The sequence below is a fragment of the Cydia pomonella genome, chromosome 19 (genome assembly GCF_033807575.1).
Source record: "Cydia pomonella isolate Wapato2018A chromosome 19, ilCydPomo1, whole genome shotgun sequence".
Classification (NCBI taxonomy): domain Eukaryota; kingdom Metazoa; phylum Arthropoda; class Insecta; order Lepidoptera; family Tortricidae; genus Cydia; species Cydia pomonella.
In genome coordinates, this window is record NC_084721.1 from 3,794,001 (window position 1) to 3,821,417 (window position 27,417).

General features: G+C 37.9%; 1 protein-coding gene across 5 annotated transcripts; it reads right to left on the reverse strand.

Annotated features, from left to right (window-relative positions):
* Positions 1-27,234, reverse strand: LOC133528249 (synaptotagmin-16). 5 transcript variants are annotated; one of them, XM_061865545.1, is made up of 12 exons: positions 26,741-27,234; positions 24,964-25,044; positions 23,592-23,771; positions 22,616-22,707; positions 14,190-14,399; positions 8,437-8,592; positions 6,725-6,833; positions 3,852-4,015; positions 2,973-3,182; positions 2,348-2,512; positions 1,905-2,069; positions 1-1,574 (listed from the first exon to the last, which is right to left on the reverse strand). In XM_061865545.1, the coding sequence occupies exons 2-12, from the start codon at positions 25,040-25,042 to the stop codon at positions 1,542-1,544; spliced, it is 1,563 nt and encodes a 520-aa protein (XP_061721529.1). In that variant the 5' UTR covers positions 25,043-25,044; positions 26,741-27,234; the 3' UTR covers positions 1-1,541. The 5 variants fall into 5 exon arrangements, with proteins under 5 accessions (XP_061721529.1, XP_061721530.1, XP_061721531.1 ...); XM_061865546.1 differs by lacking the exon at positions 26,741-27,234 and having other exon boundaries at positions 24,964-25,702; XM_061865547.1 differs by lacking the exons at positions 24,964-25,044; positions 26,741-27,234 and adding an exon at positions 23,844-24,414.
* Positions 27,235-27,417: the final 183 nt, after the last annotated feature.

A 27,417-nucleotide genomic window follows, 5' to 3' on the forward strand; every position in this document is an offset into this window, starting at 1 on the left:
ATTCTAACCATAGAATACCGTTAAGTAGGTACCTGAAAATCAAAGTACTGCAGGAACAGAAGTGAACATAATATTATGGCGTATACATTAATTATTTAATACTATTCATGGTTAGTGAGCTTGTGATAATAATATCCTTATATTTATACAACCTTGGGTTATTATAATTATCCTGAGATTATGTTATAAAATACGAAACAAACGTTACTAGAACTGTATTGTAGTGATGCAGAATCAGAGAACTATTTACTGTAAAACCTATTTTACGTTTTATCTTTAAAAGCATACGATACTTTACGTACTGGTCGGGCTGATTAAATTGCATATATTAATTAATTGCCAATTTACTTTTACAGCTACTTGGTTTCGAGATATACTGTGTATTTATAAATAACTATATTATTGAAAATTTTGACGGTTTTCTATCACTATTTTGTATGTTTTCTAACAGTTTTCAAATCTCTCTCTCTCTCTTCACTGGCTCAGTGACCCAAACAGGATCTTGGCCTCTGACACAAGAGAGCGCCACTCTGCCCTATCCTGCGCCACTTCACGCCAGTTGGGTATTCCGAGGGCGAACAGGTCTTTTAGGACAGTTTTCAAATAAAGAATATATAATATATACGAGAATTACTTAATGTGTACAAGTATTCATATACCTATATATAATCTCGTTATGTACGTATCCTACTCTCACCAGTATTGTGCGCTGCGAGTCTTGCCATCATATAAAATGCTACTTAATACACTATTTTTTGGAATCCAAGTAAAATATTCATAGAAACAATTGTTTCAAAAGTATTATCTCTTACTCTATGTTTACATTACAACATTCAAACTCGAAATCAATACAATACAAAGCCTTTCTAAGGAGTTAACATATTAATTTAAGATAAAATACAAGTATATATACGTAATAGACAACGCAATTCGTTTTTTATATAATATCTATAAGCAAATATTTATCGTAGGCAGAAAGCTAATAAAAGACAGATTTTCCACAGTTTTTCGTACAAATTCGAACAATCATTTGATGATAGATTCTAAAGAGCAACATGTGTAAATATAAATATATATTCTATATATAAATATAGTGGGACAAAGATACTTATGAGTAAACGCTATGTAATATTTGGAAAAGCTGTTAAGAGAGCTGAACTCAGAATATAACAATTCCCTTTGAATGCATTAAAACTACAATTCAAGCTATCAATACTATATATATTGGAGTTTATTTAAAACACATAAATTCTTAATAGAATTTTCAAAATGCATAAAATCTTTGTAACATCAAAACGTTCAATCAGTCAGAAAGGTGCGTGCGTCACACACTCGTGCCATCGACACACCAATGCAAAAGTGAGCTGCATCTGCAGTGCAGTCAATACAAAGCTTGCTCGCGAAAAGATCCGGAGATCTGGAACAGAAGCGAGTGGGGCCGGGCGGCGAGTCCACTCGAGTCGGCGAGGCCGAGTCAGGGGCGGAGGCCCAGGTCAGGTCAGTTCTCAAGCCGGCGCGCCGGCGCGCTAGGTCGGGGAGCGTCAGGACTCCAGCAGCACGTGCCAGCGTTGGACCTGAGGATTCATTGATTTAGAATCTACTTACTGAAATAACTTGCATACGTTTATAGTTGTATCGTACAAGTTACACATCGTTCATACTATACAACTTATACGAATATAGCATGAACGACACATCGCGCTCAAAGTTATTTTGGAGTTATCGTTCTTGGATATCTATTACATCCCAGAGGTCTTTTGGAGGGAGAAAAATCCAACTACCTCGTTCTGCTTCACTGTTCTCTTTACCTAACTATCAAGTCAGCTCTAGTCAAAATCGGTGACTCTCACCTCACAAGTATGTCCTTCATTGTAATTTGTCAATCACCACCAAGAGTCACTTACTTGTTCCCCGTGTCCCTCGCAGAGCTCCTGCCAATGGCGCTCCTCGTCACGACCCGAGGGACTGTGTCCCAGCGAGAACCAGCCAACCATCTCGTTCCGTTTCACACTGCGTCGCCACCACACGGATACCATCAGGGTCACCTCTGTTAGTTGAAATAGGGCCACCTAAAACACAGCCATATAAATTTTAAGGCGTTTAAGATTGAATCAACATTAGAAATTGAAGGAAAGCAAAATGAATGAATTTGTTAGACTAAGTAGTAGGTACTATGTCATGTTTATTAAAAGGGTAATAAGAAATATACCTTACACACTGTTACAGTTTGCCATAGCCTGCGTACACAGCATATACTGGTAATGTGCGTAATAGTTGCAATTCTTTTGGACTTCAATTTAATAAAAACTGACGTGGAACTTCCTACTGGACCGAAAACTAACTGTACCTGGAAGATGAAGAGCTCCTTGTAGAGTGGGTTAGACTGCGCGCGGCGCGTGGTGGACTTGCAGCGACCCATCTCCATGCCCAGCGAGCTGATGAGGCTCAGCTTCACATACGTGTCTGGAGCCTTGTTGGGGGACAGCTTGCGGAAGTGCGTGCCTTTTATCACCTGCACAGAGAATGATTAAATGAGGTTGTCACAGCGGATCTTGCTTATGTATACTGTAAACTCTATTTTGTGGCTCGAATTATGTTCTATTTTTCGCCACATTAAAACAACGTTGGAACAAATAATAGGTACGTTATCATTATCAAAGTTTGATATCATTTAGAATTCGGGTTAGGATTAAGCATCACATCAAAACGGAACCGATTGGTTGGGTCCGAATGGACAGGTAGGTAGCATTTTTTCCATGAAAAGAACAACAGGTCTTTAATCGTCACCTAACCTAACCTCATTGTAAAAACGTTTATTTAAGACTGCAACAGCAGTTGGTGTCCTAGGACGGACTTAACAGCCATAGTGACCGTATATTTTGCCCACATTTTGCCTAATGGATGTGGCTAGCCAGGTCCCCATTCCCCGTCACTCACAATAGAATGTATTTAGAAAGATGATAGAATCACACCTCGACAGACAAATGTCCCGTGATAGAACTGTACTGCAGTCCAAGCAGCAGTTCCGGAGCGGAGCGGGCGCTGCAGCATGAAGACGCGGAATCCGAGCGTGCCAAGCTACAGGCCTCACCGCCGGCGGTGGGTGTGGTGGTGGTGATTGAAGATGGAGAAGCCAAAACCCCGGACATCGACATGGAGAGGTTCAGTTCTAGTTTCGGGAGCTGTGAATAATATTAACAGTTGAAACATTTCGTCATGCAGACCACGTGGCACCACCATGCGTGAAACTCCACGAAATCACAAAATATATTGGTACAGTCAGCATCAAAAGTAGCGGATCAAACAAGGTTTCAAAAGGTAGATACTTCTGAATCAGCATAACAAAATGTGATGGTTCTATATTTAGAACATTAAGTCGGTAAAAGATATACTTTTGAATGTAAATTTTCGAGATTTATCAATATTTGGAAAAGTTATCCGGAATATCAGATACTTTTGGCGCGTTGTTTCATCCGCTACTATTGATGCTGACTGTACTTGGTATACGCTTCGTCACACTGCAGTTACAGGCGATGGCGATGAAAGCAGGGCGTGAGCGCAGCAGATGCTTGGCGTGTCGCATGCGTAGCACGGTGCGCTCCGCTCACTTTCCACTGCGGTTGGACGAAGTCTTATATGGGTAATTCTGACGTTACAGTCTCGTGGAATTATCCATATTGGCTGTACGAGTATTATATGGCTGAATTCACTTTTATTATAAAAGGAACAACAACCGATAGTAGGTATGTAAAGATAAGGGCTTTGAGAGAAGGGGACGGAATAAATGAAGTTACCCAACTCTTTTGCCATTAATCCTTTGAGAACCTTCTTTTAGGTTAGACAATAGGTACCTGAAGACTAGGCTGCTGCCGCGGCGCCAGCTGCAGCCACAGGCTGTTCTCCAGCTCCAGGTTAAGTGTCGCGAAGGACACGGCCGCCTCGCCCAGCAGGCGCTGCCGCCGCATGCGCTCGCAGCCGTAAATGCGGATTCGAAGTCCTAATCCGTATACGTCCTCTGCGAATATATTAAAAAGTTGTTCAGTTTACTAATTTTTTATTCAGATAAAAGCGGCAAAGTTGTAGGGTAATTCCTAAATTATTTTTGTCTAGTAAATTCATACACTGTGATACTTCTAGGACTCCAGGTATATAGCAAAAATGCTTTGTGGAAGAAATGTGTCGTGATTAATGATAGGTAAATGAAACAAGATGAAGTTTAATCATATAATGACAATGACACACATGCACGGCACGCTGCGTCATTGTGCGATGAAAGTCTAGAGTGCAGGAGTTCCCAACAGTTTTACGTTTGGCTCCCCAAAAGTTAGGGTAAAGGCACCTATTACCGTGGTAGTTAAGGAACTTTTCAAAAGAGATCCAAAAATTAAGGGTATCAATGCTGTCTAACAGCCAGGAATTTTTTTTTTCATCAGAGCATTTAATGAACTTTCCGTTTCACACGTTTTTGGATTCATTTTGGGTTATTATATGTATTAAAATATTTTTTGAAGCCAAAATGACAAAATCTTCTATTACCGTGGCAAGGGACAGGCTGTGATTCTATTATGGCGAATTGAGCTTTCATTACCGAGGGTACAATTGGCATGATTTTTCTGCACTCGTTAACAGAAACCAAACTCAAAATTCGAAACCTAATACCGAGGGTTAAAACAATAATAACGACGTGGGTTCTGTATATTATTTTTGTGTCATTAAGTTTAATAATGACACAAAAATAAAAAATAAAACTATAGGAGTATGTTTAAAAATAAGAGATATATTCGAAGAGATTATAATTACACTTTGGCACAATCAAATACTATTAAATAGTTAACTTACCAAGTACCCACGAGTACCTGTATAACAAGTTATAAGTTGAATGTTTTACATGTAAAACAACAAAAATTATTGTTAGTAAAGTTTTACTAAGGACGTATATAACAAATAGGCCTGCCTGTTATTAAATAAAGTAATTTTTAAATGCTATAAAGATTGATAAGAGTTTGTCTTACTGACATAATTAGCTGCACAAAAAAAACAAGTAAGTAACATTTTCTCATAAGGCACAGCGTAAATTATAGTCGAAATTTTATAAGCTGGACGTTTACCACCTGAGTGAAAGTTTACCACAGTGAAATGGTAAACGTCCACATTATAAAATTTCGACTATATATAAAAACATGAAATTTTTTATTTCTAATATTTTTGATAAGGTAATTAAGTTAAATAAAGTCTCTCACATATTATGTGTTATAATTTACCCGTTTATAACTAACAAATCACAGTACTTTTCTTATTGCTGATTCTTATAGCTAAAAAAAATCATGTCTGAGATTTTGGACTACTGTATAAATAAAATTATATAAAAAAAAAACTAATCGGAATTGTCCGGCAGTTGGGTACCCTTCCTTGTCTGTCAGAGTAATAACTGAATCAGAAAACAGAAGAATTTAAATCTGATAATGATAACTGAAGTCTAAATTTTATCAACGAAATCTGTACTTGCGGTACCCTAAATGCGATATTTCAATACAATACTAAATAGTCACTCGGTAATAGATAACTCTTTAAGAGCCTATTACCGATCCATTCGATATTTCTCTGGGTCGGTAATAGATTTCTATACATTCTATTACCGAGGGTAATCTGATCATACCATCGGTAATAGGCTTAATTGGGAGTTTAATTAAACCTAATTCCGACCCATAAAAGGAATAAAACACAGATGTTTTTTCAAATCAAATCAAACACGTATATTACAAGCTTCTTGTAAAGACAAAATCACATAACTGGCAAGTAAATTTTAGGTTTTAACTCAAAATAAAAAAAAGTTGACAGATTAAGGGTTCCCATAGAAACAAGGAAATCGGTGCTGAAGTTTTTGTTAAAAATTAAGGGTTAGTTGAATACTTTCCATACCACGGAAATAGCTCTTTAATAGCGTGAATAGATCAAGATTGGAATAAATAAAAGAAATTATAAAATTGATAATTTGTACCAAAACTAAAGAGTAAATAACAAAACTACCACTTTTTCTATTAACGTGGCATACCACGGAATTACTTACCACAGATGTAATTGGCGCCTATCACCGCTGTATTTTATTTTCAATTTTAAACGTATTTCCCGGTCAAAAACTAAGTTAAAAGTAATTCAAAATCGTGTAGAAAACAATACACAACCTCTTAAAAGGCATTGCACTAGTTTATTTGCCATAACTATTACGTAAAACACTAAGTAAGATTGGAGTGCACTTACCTGTGGAGTCACGCGTCTGTATGGAACAACCGGTTCTTGCGCCGCCGTCGCACAAACTGACGAATCGCGAGTTTTTTGTTACACTCACACAAATGCACACTAATGGGCACGATAGACCAATGAATGGGCTTGTTTTGTGTGTGCTTTATTTCTTAGAGAATAGATCTGTTTGCTTGCAAAATGCGTATTTGTAAACACCGCGGTGTTAGACGTCGATTTTGATACCCGCGTTAATAGGCGCCGTTACCCTATATACAAAGAATGAATTTTGTCGAAAAGGGAGTTTAAAGCGATAAGTAGACGTGAAAATCGATAGTCGAAATTTCATTATCTGCCTCTCTATCGCTCAAATATGTAAGAGTGATAGAGAGGCAGATAAAAATAAAATCGATTGTCGATTTTCGCGGCCGGCCCTGTCGCTTAATTCTTACGAAAGTGGTACTGCTGGTACTCGTATTTTGTTTACCTGGGTTGATTTTGTGAAGAACGAAGCTTTCCATATATTGAGGATTTTCGCCATTTCGTATCTTTGATTTGAACTTTTGCCTCTTCAAGGGCAGAAGGACTATTCGAACCTGTAAATAACATTTTTAAACTGTAACTCATTCTTTTTTATAAGTACCTACTATTTAAAAATAAAATGGTAATACTTATTTCTTCCTAGCGTTGTGGCTTTCTTCGTAGCAAGGGAGCCTGGGGTCCGCTTTGACAACTAATCCCAAGATTTGGCGTAGGCACTAGTTTTTACGAAAGCGACTGCCATCTGACCTTCCAACCCAGAGGGTAAAACTAAGCCTTGTTGGGATTAGTCCGGTTTCCTCACGATGTTTTCCTTCACCGAAGAGCGACTGGTAAATATAAAATGATATTTCGTACATAAGTTCCGAAAAACTCATTGGTACGAACCGGGGTTTGCCGCTAGGCCACCAGCGCTTCGGTAATACTATACATAATATAATTAAATTAAGTAATGACTCGTGCCTAGAAAGTTGATGACACCAAGTCCATTGACATTCGTCACAGAGGTCATTAGGACAGGAATTAGAAATTAATGACAGTGTTAGGGCGGTCACTAGCATTTTATTATATAGACCAAATTTAAGGAAAAGTAACGCGCGTGTAAGCTCGTAAAAACCAAATGTAGGGAAATGTGAAGCGCGTATAAGCTCGTACCGCCGAAACGACCGTGACAAGAAACTAGTCTAAAACAACTCTTATTAGATAACGGCTTCAAAATAATAAAAATAATGAAATCATGGTTGCCAATGGGTTGCCACCTGGGTAGAGAAAGCAAATGTTCCAAATTGCCAGTTTTTACAGCTACTATTATCTTATACTATCTTTATTACTTAACCTAAAATTTAACCTTTCGTCACCCGCCGCGCGCCGCATCATGTCACCTCTAAATGAACCCCGGTGAACTTAGCTCGCGTATCAAAATACATTGGTCACACGAGCGATGGGCCTTCTAATTAAATACCTAACACTCAGAGGATTCTAAATAATCTATGTTTTTTTTATATTATTGCTCGAGTATTCGCAAATTAAATAAGATAAGACGCTCTAAATGAATCCACGACTTTATAGTCAGATAACTTTATTTTTTTGAGATTATGTGTTATCTTCTCTGTAATTTGAAACATTTAATTTCAATCGGGAGGAAATACCTAGCTAAAACGACATAAGTTAAGCAGTCGGCGTTGCAGCCGATGAAATAGAGGATTCGTGAACTGAAGATTTTCTTTGGCAGGATTGGTCCTTGGGACCCGAGGATTGGAGCCACCAACATTTTTGGTGTACATTTGCAGGCCCTTAACTTTATCTTGACATCTACATCATTTAAGCTACTAGACCAAGTTTGGCATCGTTTTCGTATAAATCGAAGTTCGTTATCGTTTTTAGTCCCGGGAAAGGACACAGGATAGTTTTAATCCCAAAAAAATCATCCCTTAAAGGTATGAAAAGGGGGACCGAAGTTTGCTTTGCATATTTGCTTTAGTTGAAAATTATACCAAACGTGACTTATAACCTAAACTTTTTATTTATATAATCGTCGCCCAAGCCGAACCATCGTTATGAATGGTTGACGAATAGTTGACGACGAGCGGATGAGCTGGGGTGGCACTGGTCTATTGCGAAGCAAAAGCTGAAAGATATGCTCCAAATTTTAACCCTGACCTGACTCTGCAGCAGCGGTTGCGGCGTGCGCTGCGGCAACGCGCGCGCTTGAAGCACGTGTACCGTCATGCTACGGACTGGAGCATCGTACAGCAAGGTTAGTTCCACGGAGCCGCGTTCTTGGCTGCTGCTTTCTCCACAGAGAAGCGACGTGTCCTGAGGGCAAGTAAGGCAGAAATAAGATGACCTGCTGATCGTTTTCGGCGACAGTGGCTGTACAGTTTCGGAATATACATATAATGATGTCATAATATGTAAGTATATGTAAGTTAGAGCCAGACAAGACTTATATGGCTCTCTCTTTATTGATTTAGACTTTATTGCACAAAAACATAAATTATGTAAAAAGAAGTTTTGGGTGAGCATGAAACTTATGAATGAGATGCCGCTATTTGAAGCGTAACGCGTTTTCTCCCGTCAGAAGGCTCTGATATAAATCACTTCATGCCGACAGAATAAGATTTCCATTTTAACAATTAGCTTAATTTCAGAACAAAAATATATTTTTTACTATTATCCTCGTGCCACCCAATGTACAATGTACAATGTAATTAGGATGTACACTCCGTTTTGATGGCATGTCAACATTGTCAACCTTCATTAAAAACAAAGTAGCATTTCATTTGTCTCGTAAAATATTCAAACAAATAAAAATCAACCTAATTAAAAATACAACTAGATTCAAATTTCTTTAGCTATAATTTTGTATGGTAAGCGACACGAGGAGAATCATCGATTTAAACAGTCGGAACCCAACGGAAACGGGTATTTTAAAGGAATTAAGTAAATAAAATAATACGTCCTTTACGCTTAAACACCCTAGTGTAACCCATTTAATGACACCAGGTCAAGGAACAGGTTAATAGGGCTATTAAATACTGGAACGGACACCTCCACCCCGTGCCCTGTTATCTTCCCACGCGAAGCTATTAAACGCATGCAAATCAAATAAACCCCCGTTATACAGAGTGTAACAAAAATAATGAGGATCCCTTTAAGGGCATATTCATTATCAAAAGAGGTACGGGCATTGTGAATGTCATCTCGCTTTGTGTGGTAGGGCACAGCACATCGGATGTCATTCCAGATCTAGAGCAGAGATTACAGAAAACCGCAGCCAAATAAACCCCACTCAAAGTGTTGTGTTCTTGCCGGTGAGTAAGGTTGCCAGAGCTCAACGAGGGTGCGGAGTGTTAGGGTAGGCAGCACGCATGTAACTCCTCTGGAGTTGCAGGCGTACATAGGCTATCATCAGGCGGGTCATATGCTTGTTTGCCACCGACGTAGTATTAAAAAAGTGTTCTGATAAGAAAAAAGTGTGATATTTTTGCGTCAAAAAATATTTTCTTCAAATTTTTCCTAATCAGAACATGATAGCGAATAAGCCCTTAAACAGATTCCCACTATTTCTCACACATTGTATACCATAAAACGACGTAAAATTTACATTGGTTTAATCACTGTACATTTATTAATACTTACTTTCGACTTACTTGCTCATATACAGGGCAACGAGTATTACATATTTTACCAATATACATACTTAAAACATAAACTGTCCTTCATCGTACTTCATCATACCAGTAACTATAATCCCCCATATTTTATGCCAGACACAGCGTTCATACCAACCGACCAACCCGCCAACTAAGTACTCGAACATCGATACGAACCAGTATCTTCCCTTCAAAACCCAAAACCTCCATAACTCGAAATATTTAACCTCATTAAGACGAAGTAAACAACGATTCCCTTTACGGCAAATTAGACCGGAATACTGGATATTCCAGTCTAATTTTTATCTCTATAACTCGAAAAATGAGATTTGACCTCTACAAATCGAAACAAGTGGCGTATTGTTTTACCACCTATCTACCTACCTGTTTTATCTGGAAGTTATTTATTAACAAATATTGGTAACTCGAAAAAGACAATAAGACTGTGCTTTATGCGTTTGTAGTTTAATTACCTCTCTAACACGAATTTTTCATGCGTTTGACCTCTGTGACTCGATAGCTCTAAGACGAACAAAAACCTATAAAAACATTATTTTTCATTAATATACGTACGTACGTTGACGTCACTGACCATGCTGCTCTGAGCCTCAAGCGTGTGGATGTACTCGGCCCTCCGCGGCACCACATCGTCTATCCTTGTTAAGGTCCGACCGAGAACGCTTTTTGGGTTTCGGCCGAGAACGAGACCGAGACCGAGATTCAATGGCATTCTCGGCCGAGACCGAGACCGAGACCGAGAATTTATAAAATAGAAGAAAAAACACGAATTTTGCACTAAAAATGTTTCAATAGTCGAAATTCGACGATTTATCAGAAAAAAGTTATCATAATCAATTCTTAGCGCTATTAAATAGTATTTTTGGGCTTCCGTAAAAACGAAACCCTTATAGTTTCGTCACGTCCGTCTGTTTGTTCGTATGTCATTTTACTCGAGAACTATATGATATATTTTATTACGAATTTGGAACGTAGGTGTATTATGTGAATCGCTACTTCGTACTTTAGAAAAAAAAATTCAAGCGGGCACTCCATACATGTAACTAGTAAAAATTCAAATAAAAGTAACATGTGGTACATAATTAGATAGGTCTTTAAAAATAACAACATTGCTAAAACGTTTTTTGATTAAATACTTTGGAAATAATCACTCCGAAAGCCAAAAATAGTGTGTCCCCTCCCCTCTAACTTTTTAACCGGGAGAGCAACAAATCGGAAAATATTTAAATAATAAAAGCTTAGTCATCTGATCTTCTGATTAAAACGACGCGACGTAAGTGCCACCAACATACGCTCTTTTGCTTGTACGGCTTTTTGTGTTGTATGAAGGTAGGGAACCTTGCATTATGCGTGGTCCGACACGCACTTGGCCGGGTTTTTAAGTACGGATGTGCACAAAAAGAGGTACAATAACAATGATTAAAATGAAACAGTTCTATATTATAACCCAAAAAAGGTAATTTTTCAGCGTTACGGTCCGTTAACTGGCCAGCCTTACTAAAAAGTTGTTCGCTGGCCACATGAGCCACATCAAATGAAAACCAACCTATGACCCAACAACCACACCGCGAGTTTCGTCAAAATTGTATTGAATAGCATCCGCAAAGTTCGCACGAAATTATGTCTAATTTTTCCACAACAGTAATCCGCCACCGGTATCGTATTGTATCTACTGCTATGCTTTTTCCCGTAAACACAAATATATTAAGTATCAAAATATCCAGTGTCATCTTCCACTCACATCAAGTTACATCTCGATAACAATATACACTCATTTATTAACTCTTCCGCATTAACAACAACCTCAAAACGAAAAGAACCAAATGAACAAGTCATTACTTGCAACCGCGCCTGTCCGATTCCATCAGGTAGTATTTGATAAGTAATTGGCCTAAAATGTAGGTACGAAACCAATCACAATCACCAAAACCAACCGGGCGATGCAACCAACGGGTGGCTTAGAAACGGACGCTCGTGGGCGGTGAATTCAAATTCACCAATGGCTAGCTCATTGCCTAGTCTCGGTCTCGGCAGGAATCTCGGCCAATTTTGGCCGAGAACCGAGACCGAGATCTCGGCTCGATTTTTGGCCGAGAATGCCGAGACCGAGACCGAGACCGAGATCTCGGTCGGACCTTAATCCTTGTCCCTTGCAGGGTGCTTTCATAGCGCTGTCTTGACCAACATCTATGTACTTACATTATGAACGATGACGCCACTGATCCAGTGCCGGATTAACCATTAAGCAAAATAAGCACTTGCTTAGGGCACCACGTCTAGGGGGGCACCAAAATCGTAGGAAAAAAAACGCATAGGCTGCATCAGCATCGCAGTCGTAGTGTAGTACTTATGTACACGAAACTTTTTGATCTAATAACGAAGGGTCGTAAGAGAGTGAGGACACGTAAGCACATCTCCATCCAACCTTACGCGGAGGCCCTCAAAGCTCATGGCCAAAAAATCTTACCGTCGGGCTTGTGGCCAACCGATTTTGTCGACGTAGATTACCAATTTTGCTCTCTTGCACGCCAGATGTGTCGGCCAGGCCGAGTTTCTGCAGAGACGCGATCCTGCGGCCTAATTGTCAAAGTGTTACAAAGGGCCCCGCGAAGGCCGAAAACCAAAAGTATCTTATCAAGTTGCGCTTTCAAGTTAAGCCAAAGGCCGAGCAGTAGGAGAACCGTGATTACATAGGTTCGATTTCAAGCCACTCTTTTGCAGTTCGGTGTTAAGTCTTATGCGACCTAGACCTTCTACTTTATGCAAACTGCCTCACTTTCACTTGGCCATGGATCCAAATCCAAGTCCTCTCTCGCAGCAGGGCCTTTTGCCTTGCTCACACTTCCCCATTGGTTGTATTGTATGATAACGCGCCGCGATCGGACGCTCCGGACGTCCAGCCATTCACACCTCGCCGTTGGTCAAATTCAAGGCTGGCTTTCTTCCAGCTCGACCTTTGGCCTATCCGTAAGCGCCGATCGAACGCTCCGCGCGTTCAGCCTTATGGAAAGCTCAGCCTTTGCTTTTAAAAACACTGATTTAAACTTTCACGATTTAGGCCAATCAAATTAGATCGAAAAATAGCGTATTGAGGAATTAATTCCCAGCAAACTGGAAATTGTTTTAATATTTTCATTTGGTCTTAAATGCGTGTAATCCGAGTTTGCTCCATCCCAAGAGGTGTGCATACTTTTTGGGATCCCTAGGAGATATGTTTTTCCTTTGGATTGCCAAACCATAGCACTTGGTGGTTCAGACACTGTGGTAAGGCGTTTTCGGATTATTACATGATTTTACCAAGAGAAAAAATGTCGATCTTTTTTTTACAATTTACTACGAATACATATTAAGATATCTTCAATCAATCAATAAATTTTATTGCAAGAACATTACATTTCGGTACCTCAGATATCAATTTTAATCATAATTAGAACAATTTTTCCAACGGACGTACCGTTTTCGATTTACAAGCAAAAAAAACTGAAAAAGAGGAAACATTTATGCACAGCTCCTGGGATGGAGCAAACTCGGATTACATGCATTTTTAGGACCGAATTCGAAAAAATCTAATTCAATTGGCCTATTTGTGACACATTATTATTTAAGAAAACGGGACTTAATCGCGTTTAATTAAGTTCTAAAATTACCTCCAACGTCAAGATAATGATGTCGACTTTACCCAGTCTTCTCCGAGACCATGGGGACAACGCCGTCCTTGAAACGTCAGGTCAATAATTTGCTATTTACGACAGTTGTGGCCATTGGTTCTTATTCTGACAAGAACCAATGGCCAATGGCTAAGCCCCTACTGAAGGCCTTTGCCCTCACACGAATGAGCTTCGCAAGAAAGCTCTAGAGGTTGCAAAACCCTGTGCGGAGTACGGCCTGTCTTACGTCTTCGCTTACACTTGGATATTAGTTGACTTGGCCTCCGGACTTATGAGAAGCACTTACCTACTGTTGGAACATTACTGCGTTTGAAAAATCTAATCTCAGCAGTAATGCGGCAATAAACGTCACTCAATTTACTAAGAAAATTCAATGTAATCTTGATGAGGGGGCACCATGGTCTAGAAATGCTTAGGGCATCAAAATATCTTAATCCGGCACTGCACTGATCACGCTGCTATGAGCCTCAAGCGTGTGGATGTACTCGGCCCTCCGCGGCGCCACATCCTCTATCCTTGTCTCCCGCAGGGTCTACAGTAGCTCCGTCTCAACCAATAGCTATATACTTACATTATGAACGATGACGTCACTGTCCACGCTGCTCTGAGCCTCAAGCGTGTGGATGTACTCGGCCCTCCGCGGCACCACATCGTCTATCCTTGTCTCTCGCAGGGTGCTCTCTCGTAGCGCCGTCTCGACCAACTCCACCTCCACTCCTGTTTTTATTGGTGCTGCGTTCTCGTTCTTCTCTTCGTAGTGGCATCCCACTTTTTCTTTATCCTGTTTGGAAGAGTTGGATTACAAATTTTGTAGGTAAGGTTGGTCAGACAAGTTCACTTAGTAGAAGTAAAATAGTACATTACGATACAAGTGCGAAAAATAGGAAATTCAAAACGAGTGGCGATAAATTAAAACACGACCAAAGGGAGTGTTTTAAATCGACACGAGTTGCGAATTACCTATTCGCACATGTATCGTACAACGTTTTACAGTACATATGGCCCTTTAAATGTTCGACACAGTAACGTAATATGCTAATTTTCGCACTAGTGCGGTAAAGAAGCACCATATGTACTGTAATAATAGTAAAGGCATCGAGACAGACACTAAATAAAATGCGTATAGCGGTGCTAAATACTGTCACCGATAATTTAGTAGCTGTTGGATTCACTGTTAGTTTTCTGGCCACAATATTTTGTCATCTCTTTACGCGTCTTAGTATTGATTTGTAGAAAAGTCTCGTCTAGTGGGGTTATTTTATAGTTCCAATTTTAGCGATGATAAAAAATAGGACTTAAAATAGTCCCTTTACTACCTCAAGGTGGAATATTAATTTCTAGGTTATGGGCACTGCCCTCACCGTTTTAAATTAATAAATATTATAGGACATTATTACACAAATTGACTAAGCCCCACAGTAAGCTCAATAAGGCTTGTGTTGAGGGTACTTAGGCAACGATATATATATAATATATATACTTAAATACATAGAAAACACCCATGACTCAGGAGCAAATATCCATGCTCATCACACGAATGAATGCCCTTACCAGGATTTGAACCCGGGACCACCGGCTTCGTAGGCAGGGTCACTATCCACTAGGCCAAACCGGTCGTCAACCGGCCGGTGGTGTTTTGCACTAAGTGTATTTGGTTGACTAAGCACTACGTGTCCTTCCACGTGCTGTTAACTATAGATAATACTAGACTACTTAGTAATTTGCTTAGGACCATATTTTGTTGTATATACCTACCTAATGCGTGTCGCAAGATGCAGATAGTAAACATGTAACTCTATTCGCTTAATTTTGAGTAGGTTTGTAGAAATTGATAAAAGGTATGTCGACGATAGCGTCTCGATCAGTATAGACTGATCCTGCTCTATTTTTGACATTTGTTTATAGGTTTTTTTTTTAATTTATTTAGGCAACAAACAGTCTTATACAAAAAATAATGTAATTATAAGCAATGTGTTAATAGACCTTGAGTGCCCTACCTTAATAATAATATGTTTTAATCTAAAGTAGCTAGTCTAGGAGCAGTAAGCGGAAAACAATTATTATTTATTGTATTTAAGGTAGGTAAGTAGGTAAGCACAAGTTATTTTTAAAAGTCGCTGAACAAATGTTGGCTAGTTTGAGGAGTAGGTACCTTACATGTGCTATATTAAACGCTAATACTAAATTAAACACAGTGAGAGCAATATCCCAAGACTGAAATAGTGCCTTTCACCCAAATTAAACACTCAACTTTTGATTTCGAATACGAAGAAAGTTAATTACATGTACTTTTAAAAAACACGGCTAAATATAAACTTCAGTAGTATTAGTATTATATTTAGGTTAAAATATCGTTATTTATGGAATGGGGAATTTATTATCAAAGTGGAAATTGTATAACAAATCCATTTGAAATCAACATTTTAATTGTTTATCGTAAAAAAAAAAGAAAAAAAAGTACTTAGAAAGTACAATGCTCTAGGGTAGACATGTATCATTTTCTGCACACTTTTTAGAACAACAACGACTCACTTTTAGAACATGAGAAATGAAAACGTTACTTAATAATAACTCACCGTATGTTATTTCAGACGTGGGTAGGTGTACAAATACCCGTGACACAAGTCAAAATGTCGAACATGTCAGGCGTCATTAACTATTTACTCGACACGACGGCCAAGGGCAATCCAATTACAGTGAGCGTACACAAATCAGATTCGCTGTCAGAAGCCAAAACAAATGTGTCAAACGTGATTTCACACCCGTTTCGATTTCGACTTGGTTGCATATAAAATAATATTTTTTCTACTCATCGACTGTAATGGTTGAATTAAGATTTCGAATAACAAACTATAATTGCGTACTTTTTATGTATGGGCTCCCACTCAACATAAGATTCATTTCGATACGCTGTAGTCAACTGAAACTTGACTACAGCGAGCGTATACAAAGGAGCCCATACCTATATGAAAAGTACGCAAATATAGTTGGTATATATGTGTACGAAATCTTAATTCAACCATTACAATCGACGAGTAGAAAAATAATAATATCGACACTCGCCAAGTTCCCCCAATATCCTGACAAGTCAGGGGAAATTATGACGTATGGCAACCCCAGTTTGTGCGAATTAAAATGTAACGTCTTGGATTAAACATTGATAGAACACAGATCAAATTATGCATGATTGGAACAATTTTTTTCTTGGTTGCCATTGGCACAAATGGAATGGGTGTATTCATTCAGTTCCTATATTTATAACTCTGACATGTTTTTGTTTACGTAAGTCATTAAAACTTTTACTTTACGGTTTACTTTACCAGTGCACAATATGCCTTAAAATTGCATATTGTGCACTGGTAAAGTAAACCAGCTTTTAGAAGGTAAAATAGGGGATAGGGATGAAATTCATACTTTTATGATTCATCACCATGACACTACTTTGTCCCATACTTAAGTCCGACTAAGCTAACTTTGCAACGAATCGATCAGATCAAAGTGAGAGAGTGTCATTATAAAACGTGATGTTTTCATACAAATATGTCATTTATTTATTTAATCGTTATTGCACAATACATGAAGGTACTAATGGCGGACTTAATGCCTTAAGGCATTCTCTATCAGTCAACTAATGAGCTAAACCAGAAAGAATAAGTAGGTGCACTCACAGACATTGTCACACTGTCATTTCAAATAACATGCAGAGTTACCTTGGTCTGACTCTAACGATAACTTACCATGTAAGTTGGTGTCTAAGTTATGGATAACAAAGAGCATGTGCAAGTGTTAAGTAAACTTCATAATTTCATAGAAGTTTGACGTTTAAAATTACCTGCACAACCTGCATTGTTTTGGCTGTCAAAATCGCTGCCAACTTATCTTGGTCTGACTTTATGACATTATCAATCTCTTAAAATGTTATTACCTACTAAACCACAATTTTATTACATCGTGCGTGGCTAGGTTATGAGGATGATACCATGTTATGATAAAGTGATACTCATTTACGATAATGATAAACCTACATTATTGGCACTAATATTTTTCAAACTAGGAATTATTAAAAAATAACCATGAAAAGGGATTAATAAAAAATAACAAGGTACCTAAAACTATTCTATGACAAGTAAATAATTCTATTGCATGCTTCCTAAAATATGTAATGACTAATGAAACTACAAATCACATTACATTATCTCTATGTTTCAATTGGATATTAAGGATTTTTGACAAAAAAATAGTTTTTATGTAAGCTTTCTCATCCCAGACTGTACCCAGATTCATACGAGACGATTCTAACAAACCCACTGACTTTGAATTAGGTTTGGCTGTTTTATCACCTATTTTCTATGGTCATCTTCGGCCTTCATCATTAGATTAATATTAGGTACGCGGGTTCGATTCCCGCCTCGGCCACCGGTGGACTTGGTCACTTTTTATTTTAGTGTATGATATACATATATTTCAGATTATAAATTAGGTACTTGTACATTGTCAATATGCCTAATTTCAGCTCAATTGGTCGAAAAATTGTCTGCAAATTTTAATGACAATTTACTTACATGTATAATAGTACATTATGATACAAGTGTGCTAAGTTGGTCATTACACACGAGGCGATATTGAGCGTGCGAGCTGTAAGCGAGCGCGCAATAAGAAAGCCGATGTGGGTAATGAAATAATGACCAATACACACGCGTTTCATAGGACGTTTTTCAACACACTTGCGAGGGAAAAACAAAACTTATAAATTGTTTTTTTTTTGTCAAAACAGTAAAAGTACAATTTTAATAAGAATGGTGGCTTACAGTTTTAACATCGAATAATTGCTCTAAATCGTGCTGGGACTAAATATCACGTTACTAAATATGCCGCCAATTATTTTCTATCCGGTTTTGATGGGAAAAGGCTATCGTTTTCGGCTCTTGCCTCTATTAGTACATATTACTAGCAGCGTCTCTTCATTTTCAATGTTTGAAAATGACATTTTCGTCAATATATAATCTAAAAACATGCAAAACTATTCCAATTTTATGACAAATACGGAAAATGGCTGGCGCGTTATTTTTTTACGCACGATTCTATTGCGCGCGCAAGGCAACGGCGCGAACGAAATCGACAAACAGCCAATTAAAAAAAAGTAAAAAGGTAATATTTTCGTATTTCTATTCGACGGATGGAGATCAAGTGGATAAAATGTTATGTTTATTTATTAATGTAATTTACGAGATAATTTAATCTATAAATTATATTTGGTGTCATAAAACTTCTTTGAACTAACATTTAAAACCTAATAGTTGGTTTAAAACAAAATGTTATACTCGACAAAATTAAAAAGGCTCCGTTTCCATGCATATTATTATCAATCAGTTATCTTCTTAACTCAGTCTGATAATATAATGAAAAAGCACGCGTGTTTAATATCTAGGATTATGAGCCAAAACATCGGTGGAATAAAAATGTCTTTTCAGCAAGTGTGTTGAAATAGTACATTACGATACAAGTGCGAAAAATAGGAAATTCGAAACGAGTGGCGATAAATTAAAACACGACCGAAGGGAGTGTTTTAAATCGACACGAGTTGCGAATTACTTATTCGGACATGTATCGTACAACGATTTACAGTACATATGGCCCTTTAAATTTTCGACACAGTAATGTAATATGCTAATTTTCTCACTAGTGCGGTAAAGTAGCACCATATGTACTGTAAAATAAATAAAAGCTTGTCATATCGTTTCAAATATCCTCTGTATCTTCTTCTTGAATTTCTATTTCTTATGTATAAGTTTAGTTTTACGGAAACAAGTTCTGTCACATGTTAATCATCTGTTAATTTTAAGATTGTATTGTTTCAAATAAATTATTTTAAAATTTTCGTTTCATTTTATTAAATGGTGCATCTAGATTGCCTACGTTGATATATTTTGTAATTTATTGTACTATATGTGTTGTGTTATCTTGATGTGTCACGTATCTATTAAATTATTTGTAATTGTAGTATGTCACTAACCTTAATTAATTTTAAGATTTTTGTTGTACTACTAACACTATATGGATTTTATAGATCGCCCAGATTCGAATTTTCAGGGTCGGCAACGCGCATGTTACACCTCTGGAGTTGCAGGCGTTCATAGGCTACGGTAACTATGCTTATTTGCCACCGTCGTAGTATATATAAAAAAAAGAATTAAATAAATAATTGAAATTGAATTGAATTTAAACTGTCGTGAGTCTTACTAACATTAAATTAATTCAACGGATTCCGCGCACGTGTTTTTAGTCACTCGCGCGAGACGTTTCGGAGAGCCTAGGTCTCCTTTCTCAAGCACTAAAATAAAAGCGAGTGGCTAAAAACACGTGAGTGGAGTCCGTAGAATTAATGTAATGAAATTGGATTGATTTCTTTTCATTTCAATTTGAAGAGCGAGTTGAACTAAATTTAACCCGATCGCGATTGTAAGCAGAGTGTTGCGACAGTCGCGAATTGCCGCAATCGCAGGATTCGCCAGTTTAAATATAAATGGCCGATGTTGACACCGTCTGGAACGAAACGGGGTCGACTCTTGCTTGATTGCGAAACTACGAGTATACTTGCACAGCTTCAGTATGAAACCACAGTTATTATTGCGAACTTTTTACACGTTTTCAAGTTGCTACTTTCACTATTTTTTTACCATAAAGTACAACGTACATTTTCGCAAGAAAAAAATCATAATAAAAAACAGACTAAGTTTTTCTTTTATGACAAACTTTACTAGTAACTGTGAACCTGGTAGAGGCTGTAGAGGTCTACAGTAGCTACGCCGTAGACGCGCTACGAGACGTAGCAGGCTGTTTTAATATATACGGCCCGATTCGAACGAGACGAATAGTAAGATACGTAAAATATTTGACGTATCTTAATATTGGAATCGGGCTGATAGTAGAAGCTAGTGCTAACTTTAGTGAAAACTGACGGCTATTTTCAAAAATCAATATCTATGTCGTGTCCATAACTCTCTATACCTACTTAGGGTCAAAACATTAACTTAATTTCAGAATGATTATTTATTTGTATCTTGAAGGAAGCTGTCATAAGGAGAGGTCATGGTTAAGTTAAACTATAGTACATGAAATGGACACCATCATCAATCTCTTGATGAAATGAAAATAAGGAACAGGGAAAAAATCTTAACAACTCGGTCGCCGTTGTAAAAGATCACGTTACAGCTCTTTCCTTTGATATAACTTTAGTCCTAGCTAGCTATAAGAATACTTGCAATACCCTTTTCTGGGTGCCATGTGTTTCTATAATTTAAATGTAATAACTATGTACAGTCAGCGTCAAATACTTTGTAGCAGTCAAAGTGGCCAAATAGTTCGGTACACCATACTAAATATATGGTGTACCGAACTATTTGGCTACTTTGGTTGCTACAAAGTATTTGACGCTGACTGTACCATGGCTCGCAATAAACGATTTCTGATTTCTGATATAGAAACAGTATTAGCAACATAAGTCGTGCCCTTGGCTAAAACAAAAACGTTTCTTCTGACTCTCTTTGTCTTATCAGGGGTGTGAAATAAGGAGTAAAAGAATTTAGGGCTACCGTTTGTGTGCTCGCCAGTCGCCAGTTGGCGCCACTGTAGATGTAGGTCGGGAAAAACGGATCTCAAAAATCTGCAATGCTTTTTTTTTAAATCAATACGTTCTAATATACACGAAGGTATTTTAAAGTCTAAATTTGCCGTTAGTTCAGTCAATTGATGTTTGTTAATTCATTATTTTCGTATCATTTTATTGAAATTTCTTTCGTTTTGTTTTATTGCGGTAATTAAAGTTAATTGTTAGAATACCTTCAGAAAACATGAGTGAAATAGTGATGAAGACGGATTACATTTTTTCAGGTTGTATTTTTTGATGGCTGACTGACGTGAAAATTTTTGTGTACTACACGAGATCAAAGTTATTTACATCTCATTTACTTTTCATCTAATTAACTACGCTCAAGATTCTAATTTAGCTCAAGATTATTATAGAATCTTTCGCTTGCACGGGACTCAAAACAAGCACTCGCAGAAATATCAAACTTTGCTCTCTTGTTGTACAAATAACTATTGTTATGCCATAGAGGCATGCCGTATACAGTAGGTATTTGAGTAATTTCCTGATCACTCCCAAATATCGGGTAATTTACGAAAATCACACTTAATCTAATTCATATCGTCAGTTTTCGAAGCTATCCGACATTCGTGATTCGATTTAACCTGAATGCATCTTGGCTATTTTTGCGCGCTTCGTTTAGCAAAATATTATTGCAGGTGCACACAAATATAAATGGGATAAATAAGGAATATTGCACTACAAAGTTGGTCCATTATATGTGCATGATTTAAGCGTACCACACACGGGGCCGAAATTAAGCATCGTAATTTCTATGGCCACGGATTATTCTCTTTGGCACCTGTTTTTTGTATAGTGCCACATCATTGTCATATGTTATAGGCGTTCCAAAATTGAAGCTCTTTACCTTTTGAACACCAAGAACACCTAAAGTCGTCGTTACTAGAGTGATTATATGCTCTTTGCTAGTCGTGTTCATAGCGCCAAGGACACCTACAGGTTTTATGGCGGACGCTGTCAAAGTAACCTTCACACTTTCGAGTAAGGTTTACATTAGCTCCCTTCCGCCCGGGATCTTGGCGTTTGAGAGAGGTTTGAGTTTATGACATAAAGCGTTTAGTGTTAAATTGTACAGTTGCTGTGCTCTTTAGTCACGCCTACTATTACGTACGTATTATAGCTTGCCTACTATAACATAACTGCACGTGCTAACGAGCACACACATCGAATGAGACAAGCTTATGTTCCACACACAAAAATGATGTGTGCGAAAATTTACCACCAAAAACATAAAATAAATGTATAACCTGTCTTTAACAAAATAATATCATGAGTCCATAGAGAATTTGGGGCTTAATTTCAGCCCATGTGGGCGCTTTAAAATATCTCACCTGCAGTATGCGCAAGCGCTGCTCTTCGTCGTCGTCGGACGCCTCGAACGCAAATATTCGGTCGGGATAATGGATCGGTTTCGACAAAGTATCTATAACAACACAGACGTACGTACAACGTCAATGGATATATACGCAGTACTACTCAATTATACTATATGTAATCTAGCTATATATATAACAACTACTTATAAACTAAGTCTAAGTCTTTAGCGATAATTCGGATGCGTTTAAAGCAAAAGTTTGGGATGGACGTTTGGGACGGATTTGATTCTTAATTTAATCGATTTATCCTTAGAAGTAATATTGATCCAAAATTTACTGGAGAACAATATCAAACTTTTGTTTATAAATCCCTTAAATAGCATATAAAGGAGCTTGTGCCAATGTACAAAGCACTTCACCTTTCAAGGGTATCTAAACTTAAATATTTTAATTAAATATGTTTATTTACTCCAAATAAATAAGTTACAGCTAGGTTCATACACTGATTAATATGAACACATTTATATTTTTTATTGTATGAACATATTATTGTTATAAATTGAACAAAGTTTAATTTAATTGAATGCTTTAATACTCTAATCAGGTGGGTAACAATTATGAAATATTAGAGACATGGAATGGAGGTGCGTGTTTAGGCATCATGTAATTACCTACTATAATTAAAAGTAGGTACCAGATTATAGTGAAAAATCATAGACAAAAGAACCTCCAACTAAGAATAAACCAACCTTGCAACAAACGCACCCGACAGTAAAGATTAAGAGCTAAAAAGAGCAGATAACGAACATTAATGTTGTCCTTACTTAGCATGGAACCTAGCGTTCTGCGCCCTTGACTCTACAACACTAAAAAATGCTATGACGGCTTCACAGACCTTCGCTAGCGTTGAACAAACTCAATCAAATATTCATAACAAAATCGATGAACTATGTTTACTGTGTTTTAGTTTATCTTTAAGTTTTAGGAATACCGTGAGCATTATCGAGAGTGAGGCAGGGCGCGTCGGGTCCCGCGTTGACGGCGAGGACCCCGTGGCAGCCCTTTCTCGCGAAGACCGCTCCGTGGCACCACCGTCTCCCCAGAAACAGCAGCACCACCAGCACAACAGCAGCGAACGCCGCTACAGCACTTATATACGCCGTCGCTTCCACTACGGACAACAACAACACTTGCACGACACTTTCATTTAAACGCAAGCAATTTTATACATAAACACTCATACCATTTGTCGGATTGATAGGACCGATGCTAGCCACCATCATGACTCATGTGGTTCTGAGTCGCATGTTTAGTTTAAGATGTGAGTTGGATAAAAGGCAGGGAAATAATCAGGACGTGTTGGCACGGTCTGGCTGTCAAAGACGCGCATGCGTGCTGCGACAGAGGCTCGGCGGGGGTGTGTAGGGACGGGACTGCGCGCTATAGGGCAGGATCCCGTCTATTCACAAATTGTTATACATTAGTAAGCTCTGTTTTGTACCCGCCTGTGAGCACAACCTAGTATATATTGGTACTGAAATTCGCTAAACCCAAGTGCGCTCAGAGATCATATTACACTGGTCGATTGGGAAGTTTTTGAGAAGCATTGTGAATGTTCAGCCCACGCACAGCCCAGTTATAGGTAGGTACATATAATAAAGGACGTTCAAGGCCGCGTTTGGCACGTGCCGCGACCCTCAGGATAAAGAGCTATAGGTAAGTATATACTTACATTCGAATACGTTCAATCAATCTGTTTATATATATATTGATTGTTTACTACTCGTTATCTGGATTCAGCTGCGGCTAAATGCAAAGGTGGCAGATTTCGGCATAAAGATTTTCATCATGTTTTGGCCGAAGGTTCGGTTCGGCCGAAACTAGAGAAAAATCGAACCTTCGGTTTCGAAAAAACATCCGGTTTCGATCGGACACTAAAGTTTTTGCGCGCTTTGTTGTGGAATATACTATCGCACATGACTGCGATTAGTTACAGTAAAATCGTGGAATTAGTAGGGAGCTCAGAGTTTCACAAACAATTCGAGTAATATTTCTACCTCCAATAAGCTGCTTGCCTTTGAGTACGGTTCGTTACTTCAACATGTAAATGAAGCCTCGACTCGACCTACGTTTCAATTGCTTGTCAAATTCATGTTTGTGCAAATGTTATTACAGTAATAAGGTTACAGTTGACGATCTAATCAGGTAAGAGCATTAGGCAGTTCATTATTGTAGGTACCTACGCGTATCATTATCACTAATTGTATTAGACCAACTACTACAGCGCGTATATTTACGCGTAATTAAGGTGTAGTATAGTCACGCACTCGAATTCCTGTGAGCTTTATTATTTAAGCACTTACCTATATTACCTATTTCACCTATTTGTATAGTTTCATCACCGTACAGTTCTTTGTGCTTACTTGTGACCAGGGACTGCATAACTGAAAAATAACGATACCATTATATCGGTATGACGGCATACCGGTTTAATCCGGACCATTAACCGGAAAAATAACAGTACCGTTATTTTTTCGGGTACCTTAACCGATTTCATAAAGGTACCCTATCAGCTTAGGCGTGTAGTAGCCAAGCCGCCCGCGCCTAGCGTCAACTTGGTTCCTATTGAATAAAGCTGACTATGTAAGTGGAAGCCCGTAAGCCCTTTTGATTTTATTTAATACTATCAGTTTGGCCATAATATCAGTTAAGGTATATACCGGAAAAAATACCGATACCGTTATTTTAAAACAGTAGTGATACCTTTATATCGAAGCCGCGCGGCCTAACCGGTATAATGTATCGGTATCGTAATTTTATACCGCTACCATACCGTTATACCGTTACCGAAATCAGTCGCTGCTTGTGACCACAAGGTAAGAACTATTAGTATCACTACATTAAATTAGGTTTACATACATTTAGTACCTACGCATTAAACAACCGAGTTTTACGCATTAGACTTTAGAGAAAGAGCTTCAACTACATATTTACTGTAACATTACTTCATTAGACTTTAGTACTTAAACTTTAACTATCTTTCATCGCACTGCACTTCATCAACTAAGTAGTAAGTACAGTCAACATCAAAAGTAACGGATCGCACAAGGTATCTAAAGTATCTCTCATTCATTCTGTAACAGCTGAACAAAAAGTGATGGTTCTATATGTAGAACAATTAAGACTGTAAAAGATATACTTTTGAACGTAAATATCAAAGATTTATCTATAATTGGAAAAGTTATCAGGAATATCAGATACTTTTGGCGCGTTGTTTCGTCCGTTACTATTGATGCTGACTGTACCTATAATTACAAGTGTAGTAGACCATTACCTGGCTGCATTTCATCTGTCTCTATTTCAGCTTGGGAAAAACTTTTGTACCTATGTCCGGGTGTTCTGCTCTACAGGTCAGCTCAACCAATTCTCGTAAAATTTTATGAGCAGGTCCGATGTTCAAAAATTTTTTTTTGACAATTTTAGTTTATGGATAAGGAAATTGTACACGTTCACTGAGGACTTATTATTAGGTTAAAAAAAATCTATTTTCTCCTAAATCAAGTTAATTATATAAAGATAAGATAAAGAAAGTTTATTATTCAAGTAGGTATTATACAATGCTATAATGAACGTCAAATAAAGCTACACCAGTTCTAACCCTACACCTCTGACCCGAGAAGATTTAAATCCCCCCTCAAATGGAGGAGAGTATGCCAATATGGACCGGCAAGAAACTCGGCGGGACACATCTTTTCAAAACATTACATCTTATAATTAACATGCATTAAAAAAAATACAATTTAGATTACTATAGAAATCATGCAATTACATACAGTAGCTACTTTTCTTTATAGAAATTTGATTAAAAAATATGTACATCAAATCATACAAATACGTAGAAAACATATCGAATTCTTACAAAAGGAAAAGAAATCTAAATTAATAAAGAAATGAGAATATACAAAAAATATTTGATGTGCTTTCTTAACTGAGCTGTGTCACCTAAACTCTACAGAAAAAGCTCAGAAATACATCTTTAAAATTAAAGGAGTTAAAAAAAAATACCGTGTAGAAGTAGTCAGTAATTTCTGTAGGTTACATATAAAATGCGCGGCCTCAGCGAAAGACATGAGACCTCACCTCATTTTAGTTTTCTCCTGATTGCATCCTATAGAAGACCGGAGTCCGCATTTTGCAGTCCAAAGGGATTGGTTTTTCAAAAGCAACTGATGCTGCTCAACTTCCTAGACGGGTCAAAAAGGAAAGCTAAATTAGCTCCGGCATTTCTACGAATATTATTGACACGTCGCCATTCTACTATCAATTGAGTCATATAGAAGCAAAGTCAGTAATTTCTGTCGATGGTGCTGATTAATGAGTCGAGATTGCAACTCTTGGCGTTGGCGTTGGGTTTGGCAGAAATTAGCTAAGCAACAAAGCAATGCACCAGTATTCTAGCTTTAAATAAAATGAATGTTCGCATTAATCAGGGTATAAATTAAGTAGTTTCATACTATTTCAATGTAGCATTTATCCGAAATTGAGGGCTTTGGAGCGGTGCCAGCGCCATGGAAACTCTGTCCTTAGTATAGTCGGCATCATTAATTATTTACTTAGTCGGAACAATATGTGGGTGTGTCCACCTTTGTATACATATTATATAGGGTCGCGGCAGGCAACCGCAGATATAATTATTTGTTAGATAATGGCCAGAATTTTCCCGTAGATCGTATCGAAAGAATAAGGTAAGGTGGCACCCGGTCAGACTTCAGACTTTAATAATGTAACGAGTGGTGAGGATGCAGGCGCGGATACAA